Below are 19,961 nucleotides of genomic sequence, written 5' to 3'. Positions count from 1 at the left end.
CCTTCAGAAGACTAGAGACTGGGGTCAAAGTTCACCTTCCAGCAGGTCAACAACCCTGGACATACGAGACGGAGTCACAAAGGAGTAGCTTATAACGGACCAGTTAAAGTCTGGACCTAAAGTAAAATGAGAATTTGAAAACTGATGTTCATAAAACATTGGTTTTGACAAAAGTTGAGCTATTTTGCAGAGAAAGAAGAGCAGAAATGTCGTTTGTAGACGAAAAACTAGAAGCTGTAATTATAGCAACATAATATGGTGAAATAAAAATATATGCTGCTCTTCAGATTTGCAAAGAATATTAAACATTAATTATTCACCAGTTTGTGTTTATCTATCACATAAAATCCCAATATGTGGGCATAGAGTAGGAGAGAAGCATCATTGATATTCGCTCAGAAACAATCATTTTGCAAATTTACAGAAATGAACCCCACCTCCTGCAGATGGGGTTCATGCCTTCATGTAGTTTCATCTTTTTCAAAATGCACTTCACCTCCAAAGTCTTTGATTGTCAAATCGGTTGGAACTTCTGAAGCAGACAAAAAGACAAAAAAATTTTTTTTTTCATTTTTTTTATTTTCTTTGAAAAAAGAGGAAAAATCTGAACGAGTCGCCATGAAATAATGCAGGGATACATGGTTGCTTTGAAATGATGTGCTCCGTAAAAAAAAATATTTTTCTTTCCCTCATACACACACACACATGCATGACTTGAAAGTCTCCTCTTCAACCTGAAAGTATTTTGGGGGAATTTGGGGATCAACTCTTTCAACGAGGTTAAAGTCGAGAAATGTCTGACGAATTGGGCTAGAAAAAAATGGCCAATACTAAACCTCGGTGGAAATGTCTGACTTTAGTTTCCGACTCCAACCTGACTATTTTTCTGGCAATTTTTAGGAGGGAAAACAAATAGAAAGGCTGGGCAGTAAAAAAAAAGAAAGAAAGAAAGAAAAGAAAAGTCAGATTGTGGGTAATAAAAACGCACCAGTGGGTATGCAGAAGAAATGATGGGTAGACTGAAAGCAGCAAAATTTACAACATTTAAAAATGCTTAAAAAAAGGTTGCTGAGCACAAATGATGTTTAGAGCTCTGAAAATGAAAATTGAAATTCAAAGCAAATCGTGTCAAGCTCATAAAAACACTGTAATATTAATCTATTTACATATATGTACACTGCAACTCATAAATGTTTTACATTAAAAATATTTTAGTCAAATAAACAAACCATAAGAACTGGGCAGACCGGGATTTACAAATTCAAGAAATGGTTTTAACATTTTCATCTTAAAGTCTGAAAATCTGGAGGGGTCTGTTCAGTCCGGCTCCAGCTCTTTGGGTTTTTTAGTCCTCAGCTCTCATGGCAACGCTTCAAACGCCGGCTGTGTCTCTCCGTCCTTCAGGGGAGTTTATACTTCAACGAGCGTAACCTGCAGCTGTCCGGCTGCCACCTCACACATCTCGATGAGGAAAGCCGACTGGTTGCTGTAGTGTTCGATGATGTTGTCATCCATGTTGACCAATATTCTACAAGATAATGAAAGAAACGGCGATACTTCAGAGGTTTTATCAAAAAACACATCTAAAAGGAGCCAATCTTTGTAGTTTTTCCCCAAACAACACACAGTGCCTGTTTCTATGAATATTTTTTCACTGAAATCAACATCTGTTTGAGTTCTGGGTAAGAAACATGGCCTCTGTCAGCCTTTAAGCGTTTGATGCTTTAATGCTCCAGCTACCCTGCGGCTCACGCACACCGCCTGCAGAGACTGCACTGATTGAAGGTAGCAGTAAGAAAAAAAAAAAAGGGAGTGAGCTGCTGGGAGAATGTAACCCAACCTGTTAGCTTGGCTGCTTCCCCCACTGACGGCTGCCAGCAAGAGGCAGGAAAAAAACCCAGAGGTGTTCCTGCTCATCCAAGCAGGTCACAAGTTACGGACTTCATATCTGCCCTGGTGTCGCGCAGGAAAACAACCCAGACTAACACAGGTTTAAAAACCAACAGCCATTTTCTGACTCAGCTCAGAGTGAAAGACGTTTCAAGCAGGTTTGTATATTTACTCAAAGGGTTCAGATTCAGTATAAACTACGTAATCTCTGTCAGATGTGCGGCGGTCGATAACTTGATAGGCAACATTTAGCTTGTGACTGGAAGCCCTGAGGCCTCCATCGAGAAGGGATCGCTTCAAATAGTACTTCCTGATGTTCCAACAAGATAGAGTTGTGAAAACATCAATAACTTAAAACAACTGCTGATGACTCATCTGCACTACCTGTGAAATCTTTTCATCTGCTGCCTTTTTGTAAAGGAGAGACAATTAAAACATTCCACAGGCTGAGCCAAACCTACCGACCCGGTCTGTTGGCATGAGGAGGATAAAGCCAGAAACGAAGCCCTGAGCATACGCATCCATGTCAGCTCCTTTAAATCACCCGAGACTCAGGAACTCACCCTCGTTTGCATTTTTTGCAGATTCTCCCAATGGTGTCTTTTTGCAAGCCGTACTTTTCGGAAATCTGAGGAGAGGAAGGTGTAGAGATGATAGTGAGCGTGAGCTCTTGCTCAGAGAAAGATAATACACTTGTGAAAGGAGGAAGACATCAACGAACGTCTTCATTTGATACTTACAGCTTCTCGCAGGCCTGACAGCGTCGGCGAGCTGAGCATGAGCGCGTCGAACACTTCCTCAGCGCCGGTTCTCACGTACAGCAGGACTAACAGAGCAAGAGAGACAATCAGCACCAAGAAGAATAAAAAACACGTTTTATAGAGCGTAGGCATGGGCTGGTTCAGAAAAAACAGTTTAATGTCCTTTCAACAAAAGGCAAATCAGTGTCAGAATAAAACTGGCTTCCTCCTGATTTATAGATCTGTCCCTCCTGCACCTGTTGCTGGCTTAAAGAAGGGTGCAACACCTTCTCCTAGCTTTTAAAAGAAGAACTAAAAGTTGTTTAGAAATACCTCTGATTGTGAAAAACAGAAAGCTGTTAAAAACAAAAGGAGTGACAGCCTCTCCTCAGTGAAATCTGTTATTAAGATTTCACTTTTAAAAACTACTACAAGCAAGTTAGGAGCTAACCAATTAAATAATTAGTCTCTAGATAAAATGTTCTATCCAAACTTTTATGCTATTGGTACAAATTATATACTGCCACCATTTAAATACATTTCAGCAGAATGAATTAGCATCGTTATGTTTCAGAGATTAGAAAACTGCATTTTGCTTCTGCTCTTTTCTTTTCCTGTGTTGTCAAGACGGCTCATCAAGAGCACAGTACTGGTCCTACTGGGGAAGTTTTACTGTCACCACATGGCGAACTTTCTTATAATGAGGACTTTTAAAAAGAAATTAGAACTATAAACCAACTTTACTGCATTTTATTATCACTAAGTTACTGGAATGCATGTGTTTGAAAGCACATGACTGGATTGTAATGGGCTAATCTGGTAATGTCTTTCTGGATGTGAATTTTAAAGGGCTACAGATTATATTTTTTTGTACATCAGTGATGGATATACATCAAACCAAACTGAACTGAATAAACTGAATGAAATGAAAAGTTTAACATATGTTGCTCCACACATATGTTAAAAATAAGGCTAATAAATGTTTGCTTTCATCACAAACAGGAATTTGGTTGAATAGAAAAATGGTGTGAAAACTAGAGAATCACATCATTTTATTTAACGTGATGCTGTTTTATAGTTGGTAAGGTAAGAGTGGCATTGCATCATGCACAGTAAGTACATGCAAACTTAGCAGGAGTCTAAATCAGAAAGTAAAACCAACATATTCCAGGAGGCTAATCCCTTAAAAAAAAAAAAAGTATTCTTCCACTTGAAGGAAGGAGATAGTTTCTAAAACCAAATCTCCAAAATATGCACATTGATTCACATGATTAATTTAGAAAATTCCTACTTGTTGGACTTGGGCCATTATTGTTGCAATTTAAGTTTGGGTTTTTTTTTCTGTTTGTGTGTCTTGTACCTACTTTTACACTCAATGTTTATTGACATTGCCTCATTTGTGTTAACCACCAACGTAAAAATAAACCAATAAGCTAACTAATGTGGGAAATTCCAGGTATCATGATCAAAATAAACTGTTCCTAATGGCAGCATTAACTCCATGATATTGATGTTTTTCCTTAAGGTCGTCCCGGCGTGAGAACCTGAGCCAGCCCATGCCTGCGTTAGGATTGTTTTTAATGTTCTACCTCTTTGTGGGTCTTCTCTGCGTGTCTGTTTGCTGGGCGGAGAGCCGTTCTGCTCTCTGTCTGGATACAGCCTCTTCAGACAACTCCTGCCAACACAAAACCAACAGCCACGTCAGACAAAAGCAACCGGCTGATGGAAAGGTGACAGACATCCACAGGATAATGTGTTTTTTTCTTTTTTTGGGGTGTTTTTACATGCGCTTACCTTTCAATGTCGTCCATAGGAGTGGCCTGGTGAGACAATGGAGGGGAGAAGAAAGATCTGATTAGATACAGCTCCACTGATAAAGACGTTGCCTAATATCCTTCATGAAAAAAAAAAACATTTTATCGTTGCTTGAAGTGTTTATTTCCCATGACCTCTAGCAGAACCACTCTGACGTGGATACTGATGAGGAGAGGCAGATAGTGCCATCATACCCCTAATCACACCATTCAATCAGGTATCCACTTCTTTTCATGAGTCACCCTAACTTTAATTATTCTGAATCTAAAATGATTTGCATTTTAAATCCATTTAGCATCTTAGTAGCCTGACATTTACTGGCTCCTACGTAAACTCTACAACGTGTCCCATGTAAAGCTTAGGGACTGTGGGAAAGCTGGCCTGTCTGAACAGCTCTCTAACCACACTGTTGTTGTAGCTCTGATGAGTGAAGGACATGTAAAAAAATAATAAGATGAGGGCGACGTGCGGCGGATCGACCTGGGGATGTTACCCTGGCTGTCTGCGTGCTTTCGTGCAAGCCCCCAAGGCTCAGACGCCACATGTTCAGGCTGCAGATGGTTAAACATGTGCCTGGTTTCGACTCCAATTAGCTTATCTGATGCGACGCCTGTGTTTAGCTTCACTTTCACTGGTGTTATTAACATCGCAGTCCCGCTTCCTCCAGTTTCCCAAGCCCACCCCCGTCCTTGCATACTTTCCCACAGTTTTTCCCTGCTTCGCTCGTGCCTATCCCATCACCTGCAGGGCTGTGCACGCAGACAAGAGAGGTTATTAACGAGGGGCTTACCATGCGCTGTAAGCTGGTGAGGTGTGTCTCTGGGATGAAGAGAACTGGCTGAGTGACGAGGTCGTCTAGAGTTTTGAAGAAGGTGCACTCGGAGCCGATGGTGCTGCTCACAACAGACTTGGCTGCAAACAAACCAAGAGGTTCAACAAAGTGAGCTTATTATTCATTGGACAGTGTAATAATTAGGCCTGTCACAATATCGAAGTTTGCAAAATGTCCCACAAGTTACTCTGGTAAATGATAATATTGTAGTTTTGAGAACATTCTTAAGTAACACAATTGTAAACTTTAAATTCTAATGAATATTTTACACTGGAACTGGAAGGCATTTTAAATATCCAAAATAAATAAACAAAACAACAAATAAAAATGAATTATAAGACTTTTATCATCCAGTTTTTAGTAGGAAAAAAGAAACGAGAAAAAGGATAAATTACGCAACAGGAAATTATTGCGCTTGTTTTAGTTTATTTTCGATTAATCAATTTATTGCAACAGGACAAGTAATAATAATCCCTTTCTTTTTAAAAAACACTCACTATGTGCATCATTAGTGTTCTTTCCCCTCCTCTTGGATCTCTTCTTCTCTTCATCACGCATTTTCCTCTCTGCACCCTGCAGACACGCAAACAGGAGGTTACAATAATGGCACCGATCCCACAAATACCTGTTTTACACGGCTTTTGGAAAAACAGTGAATGAATGTGAGTGGATTACCTTATCGCAGAAAATCTTGACCTGGCAGGCAGCTCTGTGGATGAGCTGGTTGTTTCCTGAGCTGAAGTCGTAGGTGTCGATCTGCAGGTTCAGAGGCAAGCCCTTCACCCCTTTCTGAGAGGAGAAGTCGGTGCTCAGGGAGTTTATTCCAATGTAAATCTGAGGGGAAAGAAGAATAAAATATTTTAAATCCCTTTTTTATTATTCATGTGCATTATTTAGAAAGTTAAATTGAACAAGAAGGTGAGTTTCCCCTTCTTTTTCCTGAGGGAACTTCAGTTTGAATGAAAACAGGAACACCTGCAGCACTTTTTTTAAATTTTATTTCTAAGTAGTTATCTTTTCGTCTCCCACACTAGTGCCCAATTGTAGCAGGTTTATTGGCCCCACCTAACACCTCAGGGGCCAGCAGAGAGGCTAGGTCTGCTGGAGATTGACAGGGAAAAGGCATATTTTACATTCCTGCTGTGCCTCTTCAGCCGCTCCTTTTTCTTTTTTCTGTTTTGTTTTACTGCCAGCGTTTCCCTTGCTCTGCCGTTCAACATGTCAGCTAACGCATCTCGTTTAACTTTCTCGGCTAACGCAGCTCACGACAGCAGAGAAACCGTGCATGCATCAGGACAAGGTGCCGTCTTTACCTTCGCCTCCTCGTTGGGGTTCCACACGAAGGAGAAAGCGTTGAAGGCCACCTCCTCCACGTTGCTGATGCCACTGAACACTTCTTTGTAGTCGGCTGTGTGAAGATAAGAGATATAAATATTTTACAAGGTAAAATTTTCTCAAAATTAGAGACAAAAACAGCCTCTAACGCGTATTTTAAAACGGTCCATGCATGTTTTGGTAACTGGATGTTCTCAGAAAAAGTTTTTTTACAAACTGTCACCTTCCTAAAATAAAGACCTACGTCATTTTTTGCCAAAAGATGATTTAAGCAAAGAGAAAGTGTCTTAGAATATTGTTTTATGAAGGTGACAATATATAAAATAATGTGTAAGTAGCTCCCCCTAAATGTTACAGCACACAGTGGTCACAGAATTTGCACACTTTCTTTGTGTTACATAAGTTTTCAGCAGGAAAAAGTTCATTTTTGCTTGTTGCTTCTTTTTGAGGAGAAATTTCAGAAACCAAAAACATGCAGGGACTCATCGCGCTTTCCTGTTTTTGTGTGTCATAAATCTCTTCATTTTTATTTCCAAAAGATGAAAAAACACTTTGGCCAAAAAAAAGGACTTACCAATAGGCGGCACAATTTACACTATTTTTCTTTGCTAGCAGTTTTATTTCACATATCGTCACCTTCCTAAAATAAAGGCCTGAGTCACTTTTTGCCAAACGATGAATTAGGCAAAAAATAAAACATTTTTTAAAAATTACTTTTATTTTAGGTGACGATATGAAAAAGAAAGAAAAACCGCTAGCAAAGAAGTAAAGAAAGTATAAATAGCTCCCCCTATAGGTCAAAGTGCATAATTGTCACAGAATTTGCACACGTTCTCTTTGCCACTTATTTTTTCAACAGGGAAAGAAAGTCAATTTCTGACTCAAAAATGTGAAAATGATTTATAACTTTACGTTTTTATTTTGGTTGTTGTTGCTTGTTTTTGAGGAGAAAGTTCAGAAACCAGAAACATGCTCGGACTGATCACACGTTCGTGTTTTGGCGTGTGTTAAAAAAAACATACCGATGTCAATAACCCTCTGCTTGACAGTTGGCTGGCGCGCGTGCCAGTGGTTCCAGAAGCGGAGCTGCATTTCTGGGCTCTTGTCGTTCTCAAACACAGCCATCACCACCGTCTGGAGAGGAGAAAACAGAAAGGTCAGTGAGTAGGCCACATTTCTCAAATGAGCATCTCTGTTTTTACTGAACAACAATACGTTTCATTCATGACGGGAAATCCTTCTTTTCTCCTCTGATTTTCCTGACAAACAAAAGAGCAGTGAGAACACCACACCTTCTCCCCTCCTTGTTCTGTCTTTTTATTAACACAGCCGAGCTGAGCTGTCCTCCACTCTAGCCCCATTTAACTGCCATAGAAACAAATTGTATGGCACAAGCCCTGTCCGCAGGCTGTCAGCAGGGCATTAGTCACCGACAGAGCTGGCTTCCAGGGAGGGACAAACATTTGGGAAGGGCTGGTTTTGCGACACAGAAATAAAATAAGAATAATACCTGCTCCTCAAACCCTTAGGGAAAAAAATACCACAGGAGTTCCTAATGTCTTTACGTAAAACTAAGCAAAACTTTGAGGAGATTTTTTTAATACAATGACTCACTCACCTTGACTTTGGTGGCAGTGAGGCAGGCGCTGCTGTCGGCTCCCTGCAGAGTGATGGGGTAGAACTGGCCTTTGTTCAGGTAAACCATCGGCAACTCGCTGGACTTGTGAGGCAACGCAGCAGGAGATCCGAGAGCAAACTGGAAGTCGTTCCTGGGCCTCTCCGGAGAGGAGCTGGCGTACGAGCCTGAGTAGACGGGGCTGGGGTGGCTTTCAGGAAACGGGTCGCTATAGGGAAGAGTCTGAACCCCACGCCGCGCAGATATGTTAGTAAAAACACTTAAACGTACAACAAAGATTCATCTTTTAGACAACGGCAGCGGGCTGACCTCAGCGCTGGGGTCAGCGAACGCAGTGTTGTCCGGCCACTTCTGCATCAGGTCGAAGATGTTGCTGAGCTCCTGCTTGTCGTACGTGTCGGCGACGACGCTGCTCAGGGTGGCGTACGTGTCCGAGGAGCCGGGAGCGGAAATGATGGGCTGGGAGGAGATCGGCTTCAGTCCCAGGACCTCCTGAGGGTGGGAGGCGGGAACGATCTCAGACAGGATCTTCAGGACCGGGTCGTTGACGGTCAGAGTCCTGCCAGGTCAGAAAGAAGCAAACGTTCAACAGAGAATCCAGCAACAACGGATATGTGAGCTAAACATGTGAATATATATAAACATAATACAAAATACAGGGGTCAAAGAAATGAGAAGGGATTTTAACTCATTGTTTTTGTTTTCACACAGTAAAGGTTTTACAAATAGCACAATAACTTGATCCAGTTTTGTCTAAATGGGGATGTTTTTCACAATTTAGTGTAAAAAACTTGGTGTTCATTAGAGAATAATCTATTCTCAACTTAACTAAATATAATTAAATGTATCTCTTTAATTTACCATGTGACAACTTGTGGTTTGCCATCTTGATGAAGGATTATATGAATAATTTTTTACAATAATTCTGTTGTATTGTCTTTCGTTTTGTATTTAATGTTTAATATTTGTCTAGCTTCGTCATTTTAACCTTGTTTTGTATAACCTGAGTGTTTTTAGCCAGATAATTTACTCATTGTCCAGGGCAACAGATGAAAAATAGCCTTTTTTTAACAGAAATGTTAATTATTGGGCTCTATCCCTGCCAAATAAATTTAAAATTTTGTGCAAAATATAAACTTCAGCACTGTTAGCCAACAGTGGTCCATATTTTTTTTTAATTAACTTGGAAGGGTTGCACTTCCACTCAGCTGGAAACAAATAATGTATAGAAACCTTGAACTTTTGCCACCCCCTGTTAGCATAAAGCCCTGGGTGGAGAGCCACATCTCCCACATCAAAAAGCACCACTGAATGCGACTGAAGATGGCGACGCGTGCAGCAGCTAAAGCGCCAAAAGCTGCCTGCAGAACAGCAGGCTTTGCGTGTGGGTGGGAACTATTTGTTTCTTAATCCGGGCCTTCTTTCCCCGGCCCTGTGTTTGCATTTCTCCATTGAAAGCGTTTGAGGGGACAACACTGCACCCCGGCAGCGGCCTTTTCTCAGCCACCTTAGGAGGAACAAGGAGCAGCAGCAACCTGTTGTGAAACTGTCAGAAAGGGAGACGATGATGGAGAAAGCGTCTGTGAATGGAGACAATAATCCCTCCCGCTCTGTTTGGCTACGGGATTACCCACTCAGGAGTTTATGACCTCCTAAAGCCATGCCATTTTTCCTTTATGAATTATGACCGTCATAAGTTTCATCAAGTGAGAAGGGAATAAAAACACGGATTAAATTTCTGAACGTGACACGAAGAACATCTGTTTCTCAAGTTTCTCACGGTCAATGTATTTTTATTTTTTTTTATGATTTAATTATGGACTTCTAGGGAATTCTGGGGGGATATTTGGGAATTCTGTAAAATGCAGTTCACCTGTCTGTTGGCTTGCAGATGTTGCGGTTGAAGGCAGCAGCTTTCTGCTCTTTCTGGTTGTGGAAAAGAACAAAATTCAAAAGCATTAAATAAAAACATCAAAATAAGCAAGAAATGAATTCATTAAGGTGTGAAAATGTAACATTTTGTACCCTGCACTGTTCCTGAAGCATTGATAAGGCTGTCATGGTTTCTCCAGGGTGCATTCTAATCTTCTGCTCCGGGTTGGGGGTGTCCAGGTAGGGCCAGGAGTCCATTACGTAGTTTGTACAATGGTTATAGCTGAAGTTCTCGCTCTGAAAGACCAGTCCCAGAGTCCTGCAGCAGGAACCACAGAGTTTAGATTGATTTATTTGGACAAAACGGCATAAAAAGACATGCATTTTCTTGGTGTGAGAGGTTTTGACAGCCGTAGTGAGAGGGAGACGAGCTGCAGAGGTTCCTGAGCCTTGGAGCACTGTACATACTTGCCCTGTAGCATGGAGGGTTTCGATTGCAAAACCACAGAGCTGACTAAGAACCCTGAGGAGCCGCCGCGTCAAAAGGATTCAACAACACATAAACAAGCACGCACATACACAGGTGTAGCGCTTTGTGGTTTCAAGTGTGAACAGGGCAGAAACCACATGCTTAAATCCTGTATAAACCTCCTTATTTGCACAAATGCAATCCGATGTATTTTCAGTTAAAAAGAAGCCAGCATCTATAACCAAGAGGCTAGCTCTGCTTTTCCATCTCAGTTGTAAAATAACTACAGGCTGGGATTGGGAGGACAGGACTTGTTTAGAAAGACTCACAGTGACATTGGATTGTAAACAGGCATCCTGCCAGGATAAGCCCCCTGCCCTCCCCTTCTTTAGTGAGAGTCTGGAGCCACTAATGAACAAACAGCAGCAGTTTAGCCTGGATAAACAGTTAATAAAATGTGCTGACAGACACATGAGACCACAGTTATTCACAGCTACGTCTGAGTCAGAGCACAGGGGGAAGAAATCCCATGTATGTTGCGACTCCCAACTAAATTCCAAGTTTGGAAACTGGACTTTTTAACTTCAATTTCTCCCCAACTTGGGTTAAAAACTCCTCCAAATGCTCAGAGATGCAACAGACAAAATAAACGTTCCCGCTTAGACTTATTCTACATTTCACCCAGAAACCAGGCCTTGATTTCAGATAAGGTGGGCTCCTTTCTAACGTTTCACCGCCGTGTAACTCAATGCATCGCATGCTGTCATTGCGCTCCAACACCTCCAGAGGAGATTCTCATTTCCCACAATCCCTTTGTGCTCCTTGGCCCCTAGGTTAGCAACGACACAAGCTGAAACAGACCCACTGCAGCCTCGGATCCAGAAAGTGTGTGTCAGCCTCTGCGCTTTTAATTCAACTTGTCCGTATCAATTTTCCCTGTAGAAATCCCAGTTAAAAAGCAGCAGGGATTTTCACATTGCAAAAACAAAAATTATAAAAAATAAAATAAATAAAATAAAGGAAATTATACACAAACCATTTACAGCACTACTACACTTCTGCTTACAAGTACAGTTTTTTTAAATTAACATTTTAATCAAAAATATTTAAAAAAGAAAACTTACTCAGTCTCTTTGGTCATCTCTCCTGTACCAGTTAGTCTGAACAGGCTCCTTTAGATATTCACTGTATGTATGAACTCTTCTCTCCGTGTCAGTCTAGCAGAGAAGATCAGACAGATTAGTCAACTGTAGTGATTTCCTCTGAATGAGGACCAGTTTTATGTCATGCCAGAACAGAGTCTGCTTCTCTCATCTGATTGGCTGAGAGCTCTGCAACAGGTGTCTGATAGGACAGGTGGAGGGGGGAAGCTGCATGCTTGCACATGAGAGCACTGCGGCTAGTAGGTTATTTTGCATAACAATCTCAGGTGGTGGGAGGTTCTTGCATCTCATTAGGTGAATTAGAAAGTAGAGTTTTGGGATCAATCAAGTGTGAAAGGTTTGATAACGACTGAGAAAGAGACAAAGGGCAAGAGCCTGGCTTTAACATGTTAATAGTTTTTAAGTATCATTTTTCACCTCTAGTCTGGTTTTGCTGTCTTTGATTTTTTTCTGTAATTCCTCAGAAAAAAAAAGAAAAAAAAAGGTTGTTTTTCTAAGTTAACCTATTTTTTGTTGTTTCTTAAATTCTATTCCAAACCATCCTGACTGAGGTGAAGATAGTAATTAAAACCACCATTTAATCCATTTTACTGATGAAACAAGCAGGTCTATGTTTAGATTATTGAGTTCAGCCTACAGTTAGAGTGAATGCGACACCTTGGTTTTATATTCACATAGCAGGAATGAAAGAGGAAGCTTTTTAATGTTACAAACAATATTTAGTGCACAGTAAAACATTCTCTTTTAAATTTAATCCTGAGTTATTCAAGACTCAAGATTACTTTATTGATCCCAGTAAGGAAAATTATTTTTCCCAAAAATAAAAAATATATATATAGAGAGAGAGTAAAACCAGAATAAAAGCAAATACTATAGCGGGGAGTTGTAAGCAGAAAACTGTTCCCATCCTTTGAACTTTGTCACATTTTGTCACATTGCAGCCATAAACTTCAATAATTTTTTGAGATTTTGTGAGATAGTTGGGAAGTGGAAGAATAATTACTACTTAATTCTGATAACTCTTATCCAACTGCCTTCAGAAGTCACATAACTGGTCAATAATATCCATCTCTGTGTAATTTAATCTCAGTATAACTCCATTTTCTCTGCTCTTTCGTGAACAAACAGCATCATGAAGACCAAGTAGCAGACAGGTCAGTGGAGTTTAAAGTTGGGTTAGGTTTTAAAACAATATTTCAGGATTCAAACGATGCACATTTACAATCCAACCCACAAATATGACCTTAATGGATCGGTAATAAGAAGAAAGACGTCAAAAATCCAACATTTTTAACGTGCTAAGGCTTAGTCTTCAATGCAAGTTTGTTCTTGTAACTGGACAAAATGGGGGTGTAAGACACTGCAGAGTCTAGAACTAGAACAAGTCTTATTTATTCACAAATGCACGGACAGATCACATCTACTGATTTGTGTGAAAGTATGAATGGATTGAGATGGGGGTAGAGATGCGTACAAAGAAAGACAAGTGCTGTTCAGTTTCACAATGACTGTGCAACAAAAACTCAAACTGTACCCAAGCTGGAAAGCTTTGTCCCGCATTCCTGGTTGTCAGCAAATTAAACTTTGCCGACATTTAATTTGTCATAACTCTCGGCTTTAACATGACTGCGTGGGAGCCCCAACACCCGAGGGAATTTGGTGTGGCAGCACTTCGATATCCTAACCACACTCACACACGCCCACCCTGACTCGTTAAACAAATAAATGAGGAGTACAAAGTATCTTTGCGTTGGGAGAGAAAGAGAAAGGAAGAGATGTGCAATCATTGTTCTGTGGTACATACCTTTCAACAAGACATAAGTGGTTCATCTTGATCATAATTATCACTCTGCTTTTGGCAAAAGGTGTCTTTGTTTTTGCTGAACACATTTTCACATTTTTGCTGTGAAATGCTGCCTAATCTGGGTTTAATTTTCCACCGCCCATCTTTATGTCTCTTTTGTGTGGAACCACAACATAAATCCTGGAAGATCCTGGTAATACCACTAACACCAGCCCACCAGGTGTCCTCTGAGTGTACGGTAGGAATCATTTACCAAATGTGTGCAGCAAAGCGTTACCTGCACCTGGTTGGTCCCCGTTTTTCTGTGTGATGATACCAAAAGGTGCATTTAGTCCTTTTGTTACAACATATATGAAAATAACTATATCTGTATAAAGGTCCATCCTGCAAAGGATTTGCTTTCCAATTTTCTCCAAGTCAAACAAATACTTATATTTCAGGGTCAATGTCTTGTATTAAAAATTTTAGAAGTATGAGGTCACAGTGGGTGTTTTGACATAATTTCCATTCTAAAGCTGTGGTTCTTAATTATTCCTGCATAGATTGAGCATGGTGTCTGCAGAATGCCTCAGAGATTTGGTCCATATTTAACATCATGGATTTGCAGCTGATTGAAATGCATTAACCACATTCAGTAACTATTTACTATCTTAATGCTCACGTTGAACGTCGGCACAGAGAGTCCTTGATACATAAATGCATTGGCTATTTGTTTAATATGCCATTAAATTGTGTACCTAATAAAGTGGCCAGTTTTGTACATGAAGCTTAAGGATGTGGTTTAATTGTACATTCAGGTTTTAGTTAGAAGCCAAAAACTTTCAAGTTCCAAGTTGAAAAATTAAACTGGAATTTTACCAAATTAAAGAAAAAAGTTCAGAAGGCAAAGTTGCAGCAATCAGAAGAAAATACTAAAAAAAATAATTCAGTGTCCTGTTATTAGCTTGTAGTGCTAGGAGTGGTTTGTCCTTGAGCTCAGTTAGCATTCTGCTAGTTTTATATCTTTAAACTTGAAACAGGCTACAGCTTGAAGTTTTCCAAACATGTTCCTGGCTGGGATCAGTTACACGGCGAAGTCTGAGAGTTTTCTCCACTACCCCGCTCCGTTTTCTGCTTTCATGAGAACAGCTCGTCTTTTCAAGCGAAATAAAACTATCACCACATTTAAAAGCTTTGATCCTTCACTGTAACAGAATCACCTGCTTTAAGTTAACAGCACATCACGTGATGCTTGCTGTCAGAACTTCCTGGTGCTTTATTTAAGTTACAAGCAGAATTTTGGCTGGCATCCAAAATCATTAAAATCACCACTGTGCCTTTCGGTTAAAAGAGTGGGTGAGAAACGGCACCTTCAGCTTGATAACAATCACTCCTGATGAGCCAAGAGCAAAGAACTCATTTCTGAAAGCTAAACGGCAAACGCACAGAACAGTTTAGACTGAAACGAATAAAAAGTTAAAAACAAATGCACTTAAAAAATATTTAATTGTAACTTTAAGCTGCAAAAGTTGGTTTCATAGTGTCCTTTCTAAATAGTTGAAGTTGAGTTCATCAAATTTATTTTCAGGGAACAAACAGCAAACTAGTTACAATAAGTTTTATTAACTTTACTGACGGCAGAGGAAGACATTATCTGACCAAACTCTTGACCTCAATGTCATCAAAGCTGAATTAACAAATCCTTAAATCATCTCTAAAATCAACAACACACCAGAGATTTTAGGTCAAATCTGATGTGTGAGAATGGCAGGTGAGGTAAAAATGGATGACCATCAGCCTGTTTGACTAAGGCCTAGGAAATTCGGTGCTAAGCTGCGTGGCAGTTTGCGTGCATTTTCCGCCGCGCTCGGCTGCACACAAACAGACGTCGGCATCGGCTCCACGCACGACTGCTGCTGAGACGTCTTCGCTCTCATCGCCTTTATTTTTTCCAAACCATTGTCTCCTCCTTCCTCACCCTCCTATATCCCACTTACTCTTCCTGTCACCCTCTTTTCCCACCTGCCCGTTCCCTTGCAACTGTTAAACAATGGGTCAAAATTAAACACTTACTCGTATTCTTACACACACAAGACAAAAAAAAAAAAAGACAAAAGGAAATAAAAGATTTTTTTTAAATTCTTTTATGTATGGCTGATTTTCTGTGTTCACTCCTACACACCAAGCATATCTTGGCATCTCTTACTCTAGTGTTGTCTTTCCATTTGAACTGACTCCTTGTTTTGTCATGAAGGAATTTGTTTTGGAGGTTTAAGACAACAAAATTAGCCCAAGGCACGTAGCGTTCTCTTATTCCTCCAACTGGGTAACTCTGCTTCATACCAATAAATCTGCACCTGTTCCGGTAAAGACCTGTCACGTCTACAGCAACCTTTCCTTTCTTTTATGCTGCCGATAATAAATTCCTACAGTCCTTGAACTGTTTATTCTTCGCATGGCTTTGGAAAAACAGAAATCACAAGATTGACAGTTTCTTCAAATAGTAACATTTAGGAGGCCTCATGCACATGCACAACATGCGGGTCTGGAGCCAGACATCACTCCTGTCATCAGCTCCTCGTCCGTGATAAACATCAGCAGAACCGTGAGGCTTTTATTGTGAAATATCACACCACAAATGTTACTCTATATCCATGGAAACGTAAGAGAAACAATACAAGCATTGTTTTGAAGATTAACTTACTGCAATGGCACAAGCGTATGGAGCAGATAACCTATCATATCTCCCATTTGTTAAAGTAAGGTGAGATTTGCAGCTACAGTTTATATAAATATAAAGCAGCAGGTTTAAGTGAAGCAGACGCTAACCTTTTCCACCCCTAATGACACATATCAAGCATTATTCAAAAGAAAGACATGTAAAAATAAAAGAGTGGAAATAACCTGCTTGCTCATATGTACACACCCTTAAGCTAATAGACAATTAAATCATCTTTTTATTCAGTTCCAGATTTTAGAAGTTAACATTTAGCAGCATTTATTATAAAGATTAATTAAAAGTTCAGTTGCTCTTGCAGGATTTCCTTCCTGTTTGCTCTTCTGCATTCCTGAGCTGAAGCCAAAATCTGCAAAGATCCTGAAAAGGATCAAGTTACTGTATAAAGGCAAGAATCAGGACAAGAGTTTAAAACCCACATCAGTCGAATTGTACAGAAAAAAGTCACATTATGTCTGTAAAAAGCTTTGAAATGATTCATAGTTCTTGTTAACATCATAATAATCATCCATTTTATCAGAGGGACCAGCGAGCCATATGGGGAAAAAAAAAGTCTGATGTCAGCTCTTTTCTACATTTAATTCATGTAAAATATATATTTGCTTCTTAAATAGGTTTTAAATCTGTTTTTAAAAACTAAACTTTTCATACACTTGCTGGAGTAAAACTTTCACTGTAAAAATATTTTTGTAAATATTGTAGTAGTTTATAATACGTTTTTGTTTTCTCTCAAAGTTAAATTTATTTTATTTTCAGGTAGTAAATACTGAAGAGACTATTGGAAATCCTCTAAATCATTTTATGGTAACACCTTGTAGACAATAATGAACCCAGAAATAATATACTGTGAGGGTGGACGATATCTTTTAAAAGGTACAATAAGAACTTCTTATAATCACTAAACTGGACACTGTAGTCATATTTTCAAATTAACTAATTTTTATTGATGGTCTCATTGATCAACCAGTGGAGAAAACAATAAAACTAACAATCCAAACAATACAGTTATGTAATGGGCCATTTTAACCCTTTCATGCATGAATTATGATCCTTTGTGTCAGGATTTTGTTTTCCAATTTTTTTATTTTCTGAAGGCATAAAAAGAAAGGTAGGGAAAAAAAATATTTTAAAAAATATTGTATTTTTTTCCCCCTTTATTTAACCAGGTAAACCCTGTTGAGATCCAGATCTCATTTTCAAGAGGGACCTGGGCAGAAGTCAGCAGCACACAGCAACCTGGTTACAAAATAAAATTAATTAATACATATGCAAAAGTGTAAAACAGTATAAGACAATTTAAAAACAGTGACACTCTTTAAAAGAATCTCGTTGCCCGTTTTTAAGAATCTCTCGAAATAAGTCCAGTGAAACCAGTTCTGACATCTTGAATCAGACTGGAGCTGATTCCAGGCTGAAGGAGCATCACACTAAACTCTTGCTTCCCTTTTTCAGTTCGGAAACGTGGAACATGCAAAAGAAAAATGTTGTTAAAGAATGAGAAGTAACAGATCTATGTAAAAGAGAGTTTAAGTCTGCTGGAGCCAAGCCGAGTAGAGATTTATAAATCAGGATCATCAGGTGATTGTTTCTCCGTACGCTTGAAGGACGACATTCAGCTTTTGCATACAACTCACAATGATGTGCGAGACTCTGCTACCGGTTACAAACCTACAAACACAATGATAAACAGTATCTAATGACTGAAGGCATTTGGTCGAAGCATTCATCTTTAAAACATCGCCGTAATCCAGGAGTGGCAGGAATGTTGCAGCCACCAATTTACTTCTAGCTTTAAGAGAAAAACAAGATCCATTTCAGTAATACAATGGTGATCAATTGTAATTTTCTCCAAATACAAAGTTATTTGAAAAATACATCAGTGGTATTGTTCTTTAGGGGTTATCTGAAGTCACAATATTTTTTTACCTGCAAGAGTCGTCTATAGTAGAAGGAAGGACTGGGTCGCTTGGCATGCTTTTCTGTCTGTCGGCCATATTGGATTTAACAAAAATAATTTCTTGCATTTGCAGCTGAAGGCCAGTAGTTGATCTTGTATTTTATGACACATTAGTGTCCACTTCAATGGTCTGTGAGCATTTATAACATAAAAATCCACAAGAAGCACAAGAAGATGGCTTTTAGATAGCTGTCCACTGTAGAGACCACTATGCATGAAAGGGTTAAACAGCATTAATTGGAATTTAGGGTGAAAATGATTACATTAATGTGTTGTAATGCGAGTTGTGTGAGCATGTTTGAATGGACTGTTGATCTACAGAGCTGAGGAGAAAGTGCAGGCCTCGTCGATGTCGTCACTTTATTTGAGCTACACCAGAGAGGCTCCAGGAGTCTACTGAGACTCAAATAGCCTCCACCCCCTCAACTGCCTCCTCGTTCCTATTGCCCCCAGAAAGGAGGCTGCAGCCACTCCCAGAAACTCTGCATTGCCCGGAGAAAGGGATAAGAGTTGGGGGTGGACAGGAGATGACGACCTGCAGAGAATGCAGAGAAGCTATAAAACATAAATGTTAGCGAGAAAAAGGGTTTAAGGCAGCAGATCCAGCAGCATCTGAGGCATTCGGATCAAAGTTGAGCGTTTTAGTGGGGTGACGTGAATGTGCTCACTGGCTACGCAAAGAATAAAACACGCCTGAGGCCTCGAGACGTTCCACAGAAACGATGGCGGTATTGCTCAATGTTTTTTTTTTTCTCAGTTCTGCTTCAGGCAGAGGAAAACAAACACAGTTTCCAGCTGCTTCATCCAATGGCCGTAAAATAAAAAAGCAGCATGTAACCTACAAAGGAAACCCTTTTTCAAGCGTAAAAGTATTGCCTCTGCATTGTACAGAAGGTTTGCTCTGCAGTTAGAGCCATTTTGGGAAGGAATGTTGGCATTTGACGTCTGTGTTGTGTTTACAGCCATTCCTTTTGGATCCCCAGCACTTTCTTTGGACTGTCAGTTTGACCACAATCGACAGGAGTCTGCAGAAAGACATGCAACACAACACCTAACCTGTAGGCTTGTTTTTAAGACCTGCTGTCTCTATTGGATCAAAGCAGAAACACTCAGAGCTGAACACACCAAACGTCTAAATCATTTGCTGTAACATATATTAGACATTTTACTGAGGCAATCAGAATCAGCTGCTCATCATTAAACCAACTCCAGCATTTTGCCAAATTCGGCTAAAAAGTAGAAAACGATGCAGAAACAGACAGTACATCTCAACTGAATCTCACAGTATCACCACCACTATGATGATCTGTTTCTTATAGAAAGCAGCTGTTGGGACTCATCTCCCTATCAGGTTTCATCCTGAGCCCAGAGGCCAGTTAAATGCAACCCATCTTTAACATGCAAGCAGGAGCAATTACAAACCCTTGAGACATTCCCACGCCTGTTAAATAAGGACTATATTTATAAAAGCATACATAACCAGAGTGAACCATTTACTGCCTGAAGTTACAGATAAGATTAGGAGAGATGCTTCCCCTGTATTATTATTATTATTATTATTATTATTATTATTATTGCAGCACAACCCAAAAGCTTGAATAGAGAATATTCATTCTAATATGCAAAATATCTCAAACCAGTCTGGTTATCCTATCAAAGCCATTTTAAGCTAGCTGTTGTAAATGTGAATGCAAACATTGTAAATGTGAGAGGTAGTTGCATGAAAGCCCCA

At 39.7% G+C, this 19,961-nt stretch overlaps 1 protein-coding gene across 2 annotated transcripts in view; it reads right to left on the bottom strand.

Moving 5' to 3' along the window:
- Positions 1–558: 558 nt before the first annotated feature.
- grhl3 (grainyhead-like transcription factor 3) overlaps positions 559–19,961 on the bottom strand; it is a 33,558-nt gene continuing 14,155 nt past the window's right edge. The window contains exons 3-17 of one of the 2 annotated variants that reach the window (XM_015047424.1): positions 11,714–11,806; positions 10,274–10,439; positions 10,122–10,174; positions 8,558–8,807; positions 8,231–8,470; positions 7,635–7,746; positions 6,591–6,685; positions 5,953–6,111; positions 5,775–5,850; positions 5,236–5,357; positions 4,425–4,450; positions 4,220–4,305; positions 2,631–2,716; positions 2,454–2,518; positions 559–1,528 (exon numbers count right to left, since the gene is read on the bottom strand). In XM_015047424.1, coding sequence (XP_014902910.1) covers positions 1,411–1,528; positions 2,454–2,518; positions 2,631–2,716; positions 4,220–4,305; positions 4,425–4,450; positions 5,236–5,357; positions 5,775–5,850; positions 5,953–6,111; positions 6,591–6,685; positions 7,635–7,746; positions 8,231–8,470; positions 8,558–8,807; positions 10,122–10,174; positions 10,274–10,439; positions 11,714–11,730 — 1,671 coding nt within the window. In that variant the 5' untranslated portion in view covers positions 11,731–11,806 and the 3' untranslated portion in view covers positions 559–1,410. Of the gene's footprint in view, positions 1,529–2,453; positions 2,519–2,630; positions 2,717–4,219; positions 4,306–4,424; positions 4,451–5,235; positions 5,358–5,774; positions 5,851–5,952; positions 6,112–6,590; positions 6,686–7,634; positions 7,747–8,230; positions 8,471–8,557; positions 8,808–10,121; positions 10,175–10,273; positions 10,440–11,713; positions 11,857–19,961 lie in introns of those variants that run through there. The other variant, XM_015047423.1, reaches the window with a different exon arrangement.

The sequence above is a fragment of the Poecilia latipinna genome, unplaced genomic scaffold (genome assembly GCF_001443285.1).
Source record: "Poecilia latipinna isolate Pla-1442-1.1 unplaced genomic scaffold, P_latipinna-1.0 Scaffold826, whole genome shotgun sequence".
NCBI lineage: Eukaryota > Metazoa > Chordata > Actinopteri > Cyprinodontiformes > Poeciliidae > Poecilia > Poecilia latipinna.
Note: the sequence above shows the minus strand (reverse complement) of the source record. Positions and strands in the feature narration are given on the sequence as shown.